The 11,777-nt window shown below is 36.1% G+C and overlaps 1 protein-coding gene across 1 annotated transcript in view; it reads left to right on the plus strand.

Moving 5' to 3' along the window:
• Positions 1-550: 550 nt before the first annotated feature.
• The window catches only part of HERC1 (HECT and RLD domain containing E3 ubiquitin protein ligase family member 1), an 86,573-nt gene continuing 75,346 nt past the window's right edge, over positions 551-11,777 (plus strand). Inside the window, exons 1-10 of the mRNA XM_009886687.1 lie at positions 551-1,480; positions 2,780-2,875; positions 3,176-3,370; positions 4,986-5,297; positions 5,990-6,086; positions 6,505-6,648; positions 7,976-8,103; positions 8,984-9,128; positions 9,223-9,394; positions 10,535-10,669. Of these exons, the coding sequence (XP_009884989.1) occupies positions 551-1,480; positions 2,780-2,875; positions 3,176-3,370; positions 4,986-5,297; positions 5,990-6,086; positions 6,505-6,648; positions 7,976-8,103; positions 8,984-9,128; positions 9,223-9,394; positions 10,535-10,669 (2,354 nt within the window). The remainder of the gene's footprint in view (positions 1,481-2,779; positions 2,876-3,175; positions 3,371-4,985; positions 5,298-5,989; positions 6,087-6,504; positions 6,649-7,975; positions 8,104-8,983; positions 9,129-9,222; positions 9,395-10,534; positions 10,670-11,777) is intronic.

Genomic DNA, 11,777 nt, shown 5'->3' on the forward strand with positions numbered 1-11,777 from the left:
AACAGGTTGAGCCCTTAGTTATAGCCTGAATTAGTAGTCTTGTTTATTGTAAAATGAAGGTTTACACTGGTACTCCATTCACTTGTACACAGTTGTGTATGATCTTGTGCATTTTTTTGAGGTCTTTGTCCTCAGTTCTGTTGTCTGTAAAGAGAAGAGAACATTATTTTTTCTAGAGAATGTTAAGTGTATTTTCATTGAAGCATAGCAGAATTAAATCTGCTTAGTGTGACTTTTTGTGCACATGAATTTAGAAAATGCAGACTTACATGAAAATCCTTACATCATGTTAATTTGCACGTACACATGTACTTATTTGTTTAAAATGAAGATGTCTTATACTACTCCGTTGGTACTTGATCTGCATTCCAGATTGCAGCACTTGCATGTGTAAAATGTGGAACTTTAGTAATTCTTGGTTATTAATCTTTTGCTACTTGCTTTTTTAAAGGATTATTAGTGAGTAATAAGTTCTGTAGATAATACTGCACACCTATTTACAGTTTGGTTTTTTTCATCTTCAGGACTAATGGCAAAGGAGTAAACCAACATGGCAGCTATGGTCCCACCTGTAAAGCTGAAATGGCTTGAACATCTGAACAGCTCCTGGATCACAGAAGACAGTGAATCTATTGCAACAAGGGAGGGAGTTTCTATCTTGTATGCTAAGTTAGTCAGCAATAAAGAAGTAGTGCCATTGCCCCAGCAGGTTCTGTGCCTCAAAGGACCTCAGTTACCAGATTTTGAGCGGGAATCTCTATCTAGTGATGAGCAGGACCACTACTTGGATGCCCTTCTTAGCAGCCAGCTGGCACTGGCGAAGATGGTATGCTCAGATTCTCCATTTGCTGGAGCGCTTCGAAAACGTCTCCTTGTGTTGCAGCGTGTCTTCTATGCACTTTCTAATAAATATCATGACAAGGGCAAGGTGAAACAACAGCAGCATTCACCAGAAAGCAGTTCTGGATCAACAGATGTGCATTCCGTCAGTGAACGTCCTAGGTCAAGTACAGATGCACTCATAGAAATGGGGGTTCGGACTGGATTAAGCTTGTTATTTGCACTGCTAAGACAAAGCTGGATGATGCCTGCGTCAGGACCTGGCCTCAGTCTTTGCAATGATGTTATCCATACTGCAATAGAAGTCGTGAGCTCCTTACCACCTTTATCTTTAGCAAATGAAAGCAAGATTCCACCAATGGGGTTGGACTGTTTATCACAAGTAACAACATTTCTTAAAGGAGTAACGATACCAAACTCTGGGGCAGACACTTTAGGTCGTAGATTAGCTTCTGAATTGCTTCTTGGTTTGGCTGCCCAACGAGGTTCCTTGCGATATCTTCTTGAATGGATAGAAATGGCTTTAGGTGCTTCAGCTGTAGTAAACACCATGGAGAAAAACAAGTTGCTTCAAAGTCCAGAAGGGATGATTAGCTTTGATTGCTTTATGAGTATATTAACACAGATGCGACGATCTCTGGTAGGTATACCAGCTTTAATTTTTCTACATTGCAAATGTAGTTGCATTCCTAACTTCAAATACTTTCTCAACACTGGATGCCAATTTGCTGAATAGTTTGCTTAATATGTTAAAAAGGGTTCGGGTTTTTTTGTGAAATATTTTTTCTGTATTTCCTTTGTTACCCACCGTCTCTTTACCTTCCTCTGTGCCACCCATTTCCTTGTAGGTTAAAGGAGATGAAAAAGCAAGGCAATCCCTGTGTTGCCACTTTTGGTGTTATGCTCTATCTTCAGGAAAAGAATCAAGGACATGCTTGATCCACTTGCAGTTTACATTTAAGTTCATAGCAAAAAAGTTAGAAAGTGTGGAACTGTTTTTAGGCTTGCTTTGCTGAATTTGTTTAGAATTCAAAGTTTTCCAATATGCCTGGTTTCCTGTTCAAAGTTATTTATATTGGACATCCTTGCTCTCCAGTTAACCTGGACCTCTGCTTATACGTTTTTGGAGAATCAGTAAGACTGTTAGTAGATGTTTAGCGTTTTTACTACTGCTCAGAAATTAATGCGATAAGAAAATGAGCTAAATTGTTTGGCAGTATGGCACACTGCTTTGTGTGTGCCATGTTGAGTGCTTACTCCTGGTCTGAGATGAATATTCTTTTTAAAGCTATGAAATTATTGCACAATATGCAATCAGAAGCTATGGCAAGCCTCTGCCTTGTATGCTCAGACTGAAACAGGGAAGGAATTTTTCCCTGAGGTGGTAACTCTTTTCTTTCTCGCAGACTTACACTGCTTGCTAATAAACATAAATTTTAAAAACTAAACATTTTAAAGAATGGGGACCATGAGAAGAGTGTGGCAGTGTCAGGATCTGGATTGCATTGAATGTCCTGATGGGCAACTTTATTTGGCTTTGGACTAGATATAAAATTAGAGGCTGAAATGTGGAAGTTATGTAAACATGAAAATAATGAGGATTAGTAATTTTTTTAATTAAATAATAATCACTTTAAACTAAACATAAGTGACATGCATTTCATAACAAACCAGTATTCGGAGAAATTAACTTTAAACTTAGATATTTTCACAAAAATGAATAAATAAGAAAGATCAACTAGCACTTGTCACATTTTTATTATTTTGAAGTGTATGCAGATACCACAGCTCAGGGGAGAAAGGTAGTTTACTTACGCTTATAGAAGGAGCTTTATAGTGTGCTTTAACTGTAAGAACAAATCCCTAATGTATTTTGTACAGGTGGATTGTTGCTGTATGGAAGCATTTTTCTCATAATAACAACATTTAAAAATTGTAGGGATCGTCTGCTGATCGAAGTCAATGGAGAGAACCAACTAGAACGTCTGATGGCTTGTGTTCTCTTTACGAGGCAGCTCTGTGTTTATTTGAAGAGGTATGTCTTAAAATGAACCTTGACTTTAAGGTAATTGTGGTTTACTTCCCCCTTACACATCTGATTGGTGTGTGCATGTGGGTATGGTCCAGTCTCTGCTGAGTTATTCTGTAGTGGAAGAGGAAGGCAAAAAAAGGTGAAAAACTAAGATGTAGAGAAACAAAGTAGTTTGGGCAGGCAAATGATGTGGTGATAGATGAGTTGTGTTTTAGGCAGAGATTCATATTGAGGCGAAATTAAAACATTGTGACTATATAGAAATAAATGCAAATGCTACTGTGTAATAAATCTCTCATTTAGGTTTGTCGAATGGCATCAGACTATTCAAGAACATGTGCCAGCCCTGACAGCATTCAAACAGGCGATGCTCCCATTGTTTCTGAGACCTGTGAAGTGTATGTTTGGGGTAGCAACAGCAGTCATCAACTGGTGGAAGGAACTCAAGAGAAAATACTTCAACCTAAGCTTGCTCCAAGTTTTTCTGATGCACAGACAGTAAGTGACATTTACAGCGATACATTATGTAACATTTAACAGCTTGATAGTTATAGTATGAAATTGGGACATAGTACTTTATTTCTGAGTGTCAAGTTGTAATGAAGGTATGATGCTCAGTACTAATCACACAAATTATTTTACTGAAAGTATCTCGCTACTTTTATTGATGCTTGGAGAAAACATTCTGTTGGTTTTTTTTTAATGACACACAAATCAATATGCAAGTAACAAAAGCGACTGAATTATCTAACTTGCTATGAAATGCATTTGCAGAGATGAATTTGATTACCTGTAGTTTTTTGGGGGTTTTTGTTTGGTTGGGTTTTTACTCTTGTTACTCTTGGTGGCTTTCACACCAAGGTTCTCTAGTCTAAAAGTCCAAACTGGGCTAACGGCTGGCACAGCACCCTTAATTAGCTTTGTGAAAATCAATATACAGTATGCTCTTTCTGCTCTCGTCACAGATTCTGCAGTTGCAACTGAGCACTTCTATTGATGCATGACACAGAATAGAATAGTTTGCTTTTCTGTTACCATATTGCCTTTGCAGTGTTGACTTAAGTAAAAGCATTTTTTTGGTCCCTAGACAATTTAGGTACATTTTCTGAAATTGTTTCTATTGACGTCACTGATACATTTTATATGCCAGTGAACTGCAGGACCAGGCATCGTAAAGCAAGTTTATGCATTCAAAACATTTTGTTTAAACAAAACACTAATACACAAGAGTGGAATGAGTGATTTGAATGAATGAGTTACTCTTTAGTTAGTACTGTATACACCCATACAACATATTTACATGATTTCCCACTGGGATAAAGAATTTTTAATCTAACCTTTATCAGTGATCTTTGTAGGATTTGTCTATATGAACAAGTAAATTCACAGTAAATAGGGCTGTCCCTGTGCAGTCACCACCTGCTTTGTGCTGTTTTATGATGTGCCCACGCAGTGCCTTTATGCTTCAGATTTGAACCTGCATTGCAGTTGTGGTGGGTTAAGGTTCCTATAGGAAATGATTGCAGGGTTAGTGAGTTTGCCATTAGGTCATTCTTCAGCTGTGCACTGACTTTCCAATAGAGGCAAGTTCTTACTTTCTGAAAAACTTTTGGTCTTATTTCCTTGGTGTTTATGTAATTAAAATGCATAGTCTCAAATGGTAGTGGATTTTTAGGATTTGGCATATTTCTGTAATGTTACCACTTGGTACTGATTAAAATTAAACAAAACTTGCATTGCTTTATCAAGCTGTTACTTTGTCTTTTTAATCTTAAGAAATTAAGATACCTTCAAAGACTGTGCATTTCCATCTATGAGTCTTGGAGATCTGAAGGCAGCCTGAGTTCTGTAGTCGAGATGTAAATAAATAAAAAAGATTAATCACTATCTACATCCTTTACTTCAAGAAAACAGGTTTACTCAAAATATTTTTCAAGAATTTGAATTTTATTGCTCGCTGAAGCCCAAATTCTCCTTAATTTTTACATTATGTTATATGAAAGGGTTATGTAAAGAAACCTGACATTCTGTTTAAAAATACAGACTTCTAGACCTAGATGCGAATGTTACATTTATCTGATCTTTTTTACTCTTCTATCTTCTTTGTTTATAGATTGAAGCTGGACAATATTGTACTTTTGTGATTTCTACGGATGGTTCCGTTAGAGCCTGTGGTAAAGGCAGCTATGGGAGACTAGGACTAGGTGACTCCAATAATCAGTCCACATTGAAAAAATTGACTTTTGAGCCTCACAGATCTATTAAAAAAGTGTCATCTTCAAAAGGATCTGATGGTCACACTTTAGCATTTACAACAGAAGGAGAAGTCTTCAGCTGGGGTGACGGTGACTATGGAAAACTGGGACATGGAAACAGTTCAACTCAGAAATACCCCAAACTTATTCAGGGTCCTCTGCAAGGGAAGGTATGTTTTGTACAGTAAAACACCTACTTTTGTTCTGTTCAGTTGTGATGTTGTGTAAAATTTGCTATAATTAAAATCTTAAGAAAAAGTTCTGTGTTTTATCTAAGCTTTTTTTAAGCTGGGTCTGCTTTCAACAAAGCACTAAAACTTATGATTGCCTTTAGGCATGTGATTTGGACAGTGGCATTGTCAGTAAACCTCATAGACTTGAGAGTGAAACTTGCTCACGTGCTTTTGCTGAACTGCAGTGGCATTGCAGGAGGTGGTTGCTTTTGTTAGCTGTAGCATTAGGACTTTTCAAATATAACTTTTTAGTGGCTTCGTTTGAAAGTGGCTTTGTGTTGTCCTACAAGGCCTTCTCTTCCCTACGCATCTATGTTTTGGCCGGTATTTTAAACATCCACTGATGCTTCTTTTAGCTGCTGTAGGACTAGGGTATCATTATGCTAAATTTGCTTGATACATAAGTCACGACCAGTTTTATAGAAAAACTTGCCTCTTCGTGTACTGATTTCCACTTACCAAATACTAAATAGAAAAGATTGCAAAGATTAATTTCTGTGTGCACTTGCCTCACATGAGTGAACAAGTTGATTTATGTAGACTGCTTTTGAAACTTGACTTTCATAAGCTTTCAAACTTCCTATTCAATTTGTGTAAAAACCTGGGTTTTGTTTTTGCATGCAATGTAGGTTGTTGTATGTGTATCAGCTGGATACAGACATAGTGCTGCTGTTACAGAAGATGGAGAGCTATATACATGGGGAGAAGGAGACTTTGGAAGATTAGGTAAATTTAAAATTTCATGAGATGCTTTTGGAAGAATTCCTGTGTCTGGTAATGATACTATCCGTGTATTTGCCTTGTTCTCTTATTGTCCTGTCTAAATACACATACACTAGTATTAAAGGCAGTTCTACTAGTAATTCTTTTTTATTTCTTTTAAACTAAGTTTAAATAGTCCTATGATTTAGTGGCAGTAAGGTATGAGCAAGTGTTCTGGAATATGTCTTAAAAAATTAAATGTTTGTTAACCTCACTACAGATCTCTTCCAACTTTGCTACAGATCTTTCAAGAAAGTGGGCAGAAATTATTATTTGTGATAATTACAATATATATGGGTTTTGCAAAATCTTAATGAAATTACAAGCCATAAATAGAACATAAATTTTCACAAAAGCAAATATATTTTTCTTTTTTCCTTAGGTCACGGTGACAGCAACAGCCGCAACATTCCAACTTTAGTAAAAGATATTAGCAATGTAGGAGAGGTTTCCTGTGGCAGTTCACACACAATAGCTCTGTCCAAAGATGGGAGAACAGTATGGTCATTTGGAGGAGGAGATAATGGTAGGTAAAATAATATTTTGGTAGTAATTTTCCTCTTATTCATTCTACCTCATAGCCTCAGTACTCGGTGCAGTTTGGTTTGCTGTGGTTGGGTTTGTTTTTTTTTTGTCATAGCTGTTCAAGAAAAGGATTTTAGTAAAATCTAAATATGATGTTTGAAGATTCTAGACTTTAAAAACATTATCAGAATGATAAGGGGTTTCACAGAACAGAAAGCTCAATGTATGTATAAACAATTCTGTAAAAAATGCTTTGCTGATAACTTTCAAATAAACTCACTTATTTGATATGGCAGTAACTGTATTCACATACCTAGAAACTGTTGCATTTAAACTGCTTGAAGAAACATCTCCCATCTCAAAAATGAAGGGCTTCTTAAGCTTCATTGCCAGTCCATGCTTTGTCAAACACAGAATCATTGATTTTCTACTATTACTGTGTTTAGCTAAATTTGGTTACGCTGCTAGGTAAAAATTAAAACTCAGGTAAAAATTGCTGTAATATTGCTTCCTAGCCTAGTGTGAGAAGTGAGGAAAGTGCAGGCTACAGAAATACCGTAATAACCAAATTGATGGTTAATAGAATTGGATAGGAGTTTGAATTTCATTTGAAAGCTAGCTTTGATGTGCACATATAGAATTGTTGCCACTTCTCTGACTCCCTCTTTCAGTAACTTCAGTTGAAAAATTGGTTTTTAACAGGACAAGCATCTTAACCTTCACAAAGTATTGGAGTTTGCTCTTCGGTTTCAGTCAATTGTAAAACATTTGGCTTTTGGATATTAATAATGTGGTACTAAAATATTGTTGTAGGACAGCTAAATCAACATCAATCAAAGCATAACCTTTGTTGAAATTATCAGTCATTGTAATGTATTTCACATTTGATTTCATTTTTTCTTATTCCTTTTGAGGAATGTTTTTCTGTCAAAACACTGACATGGTCTAGCGATAGTCCTTGCTTTTGAGGTCACTGATTGAAAATGGTGAAGTTGCCGAGACGAATAGGGAATAAGGGAATAAAAATGTTAATGTTAGCACAAGTGCACACAGCTGTTAGGAAAAAGTGGAGAAAAGTTGGGGTTTTTTCAAGTCACTTTATAAAGTAGGGGAGAGAAATTTTTTATTCTTTTTTTTTGCCAAATATGAAAAGGTTTAGTGCTTTGGAAGGCTTTAGGAATTAATCACCAGGCAATGAATATTGTAGGTATATGGAATTAATATTTCAATTCAAATTCAAATAGAATTCTTTTGGGGTACTTCTAATTGGTATAGTTTACATATTGAAATGTATGTATTATGTATTATTGTGTTTTCTCCTTTCATAGGCAAACTTGGTCATGGTGATACAAATAGAGTATATAAACCTAAAGTTATAGAAGCCTTGCAAGGAATGTTTATTCGAAAAGTTTGTGCTGGGAGCCAGTCTTCACTTGCCTTGACATCAACAGGGCAGGTAGGCAAAACCAAGTTTTCACTCAAATGATGAAAGTTGGTGAAGATAGTGCGGGCTCATTATTTCAGCATTTATTATTGTGACTGAGAAAATATTCAACTAGTACTTAAATGTCAGTAAAGTTCTTGATGAGAGATTGACTAAAGTACTCAGATCCTAATGTGCTAGGGTAATTCAGAATGTGCTGAAGAGTCATGTAAAGGTACGCTTTTCAAGAGTCTTGCTTAGCCACAGAAAATGAATTATTTTTAGGTTAGTAAACATAACCAGTGCAAAATCAAATTGTATTCAGGAAGCAAAGTGGGTTCTGGAAGAAAAAAGCAGTGAAATGCTTGTAATTTTTAATGCGTTAACCAACTCGTGTCGTTAAGTGATTTAATAGTTTTTTTAAATAATTGTTTACTCTAAAATAAAATGGAAGTTTTATTTCTAATCTGAAAAATCTCAGGAGAGCTTGGAGATAAATGTTTAGGTGGTAAATGAGGGCCCTTACTGGTATGATGTATATACATGTAATAATATACATGCAATACAATAAGCATTTCTACACGTGCAACCTAGCTGACCCCCCATCCTTACCTCACTGTTACAGGCAGTGGGTTTTGAAAGTATGCATTAGGAGTGCTGAAGTTCACTGTAGCACTTTCTTTTCTTGCAACAGCCTCCCCATTGATGTGCTCTGTGGCCAGTGGTCTGAGTGGTTGTGGGGAAGAAATGTAGATTATATGAAATGTACCTTAGAGTCATGAAAGTACTGTGCGTGTTTTGTTGAAAGTGTAATTGCAATTAATGTGCAAGTGGTTGTGTGGTATGTTGTTTGTTTGTGGTCGCCAATGATACAAATTTGACGTGCTGATATTTTGTGGTTTGTTTGCTCTAGGTTTATGCATGGGGCTGCGGTGCATGCCTTGGCTGCGGCTCTTCAGAGGCAACTGCTCTCAGACCTAAGCTTATTGAAGAACTGGCTGCTACAAGAATAGTTGATATTTCCATCGGTGACAGTCACTGTTTGGCACTTTCTCATGGTAAAAAGAAAAAGGTGTAAAAAACCACAATCTTCCTCTTGATCAAAAGCAATTGTATCTCATGTTTTGTTTTCTACTTTATTTATGTTTATAGATAATGAAGTTTATGCTTGGGGTAACAATTCAATGGGACAGTGTGGTCAGGGAAACTCTACTGGTCCCATTACTAAACCGAAGAAAGTGAGTGGTTTAGATGGAGTTGCAATTCAACAAATTTCAGCAGGAACGTCCCATAGCCTTGCCTGGACAGCTCTTCCAAGGGACAGGTAACAATGACGTTGCGGGACGGATATAATTTTTTTTATACAAGTCCACTTTGGGATACATGTAACTCTTTCCTGAAGGTGTTAACCACGTCATGTGTTTCAAGTATTCTGCTTGTGATATTTTGGACTGGAGATTTTCTTTTCTCTTCCTCTCTTTTCTTCTCTTTCTCTTCTTCTCTTTCCTCCTTTTCTTTCTTCTTTTTAAACTGTTACAGATTGCACCAAGGATTTGGGTATTAGTTCTTTGTATATAAAGATTTCTTACCTGCTGTGAGACAAAAATTACCTCTGTTTACTAAAAGTATTCAAGTTAGGCAGTGGGAGGAGAAACAATTCAGTATTTTATTTTTTTATTTTGTGCTTCTGACGTGGGTTTTTTTTATGGCTTAGGTAGTTTCCTTTTGTGTAACAAGGAGTAAACGAAGCACAAGACTTTTGTAAATGGGGAAGTTTAGACAAATTGCTGATGTGGATTTAAACACCTTAACAAATTTCTGGATGGTTACATGTTAACCTAAACTAAAACCAGATACCTAAATAAATAGATTGGTTATTAATATACAATAACTGAAATATACTTTGTTATACCAAAGACATGAGCAAGTGATTGAAGTGAACCAGTAAACTTCAGGTTTATATATGGACTAACGTAAAGGAATAACATTTGGAAGATAATTTAGGAAGAATTTCAAATGCCCTGTTTCAAAGGGCATTTTAAAGGGAGCCATCTTAGAAAAATCAGTTAAGAAAAAAGTGAGACTCAAATAGTACCGAGTGGTACTACCCCTTTTGAATTCTCCCTATATTGTATCAAAGTCCCTTTATAATCCAGTATTTGTACTAAAAAAAGCTTTGTGAGTCAGCTTTTGCACGAATCAGATTAAATACATATGGCTTCATATTTATGGAATCGTAGGTGATTTTGTTCATAAATGAAGAGTGTTTGATCGGTAAAGACCTTTACAGAAAAGAGAGCAGAAAATGCCTTCAAGTATCAGGAAATTAGTCTGCCTCAGGCATATTAGTTTGTTCTAAAAAAACACTGGTTTGGTCATGCGTGTAGTGAACCTGCTTAAACTGTTAATTTATTAAAGCAGTCGGAATATTTTCAGGTTAACTTACTTTGATGTTTCATTACAGGCAAGTTGTGGCGTGGCACAGACCCTATTGCGTAGACCTTGAAGAAAGTACCTTTTCACATCTTCGTTCTTTTCTTGAGCACTACTGTGACAAAATTAACAGTGAAATTCCCCCTCTTCCTTTTCCTTCATCAAGGTATATACAGCATATGCGTTTTGTAGCTTTTTAAATTTTTTTTGTCTTTAAAGCAGTGGTGTGTGGCTTAGTCCTGATTAGTCTTTTCTTTAAGAAGCGTAAGTCTGGTTTATTTGCTCTTTCAGGTGCCTTTTGTTTTGTGTAACACAGGAGCTTCTAAGTGCCTCAAATGAAGCAGGATCTTTTGTCTGGAATTTATTTTAATTATGCACTGAATTGAATATTTTTTTTCAGAGTTATCTTTTAAACCACATTTTTCTCTATAGTTGAAATGCATTCACTATTTCTGTACATTGTTTCTGCTTTGCAAGTTCTTCCTTCTGTAACCAGTTTGAGTGGATGCTTACTGACTTTACTGCTAAGCTTAGGCAAAAAACACCTCAGCAAGGGGTAATCCATCGATCCATACGTTCAGTTATTGACTACCATAGGAATGATGCTCAGACCAGGAGATGCAGTTGCCATTGCATTTTGAGTTGAGATCAATGCTCTGATAAAACCCTGTCTCTATCTAAGAAATTAAGATATTTTTGTACAAGCGTTTTTAGCTTGTGAGGGTAGACTATTTCCTTCTTGCAGCTCAAGGTCTCTGATCACCTGTGGAGAAACAGAAATTGTTCAGAATGCACGAAAGACTTTTTTAAAGGTCATGTGTGACTATTGTTCTGGTTATGTCAAGTAGAGTAACTGTTTTCTGTCTAAATGAACAAAATGGAGAAATACAGTTCAATTTTTTTCAGGAACTGAAAAAAGTCTATAAAACTTTGTAATGAGGCATAGTATTACAGTTTACAGTAGTTTGCTTTTGGTACAAACAGAGGTTAGTAGTGGACAATTTGGGATATTTCATGATCAGTTCCATGTGGGTGGTTTAATTATTTTTTTAGTTTTTTAAGAGAAAATATTCCATTAGTTTTGAAAATGACAGCTGCTTCTCATGAACGTGAGATTCATAGACGTGAAATGTCACTTAGGTTTAAAATATATATGTAAGAAGCATTTTCCTTGCTTTGGATTTAGGGAGCCTTTACACATTTCCACAAATTTGTCTTCCAATCTGGAAGGTGGTCCAGAAAATGAAACACAACACAGCAAAACCTGTCTTGAT

This window comes from Charadrius vociferus, unplaced genomic scaffold, assembly GCF_000708025.1.
Source record: "Charadrius vociferus isolate BGI_N301 unplaced genomic scaffold, ASM70802v2 scaffold356, whole genome shotgun sequence".
NCBI classification, from domain to species: domain Eukaryota; kingdom Metazoa; phylum Chordata; class Aves; order Charadriiformes; family Charadriidae; genus Charadrius; species Charadrius vociferus.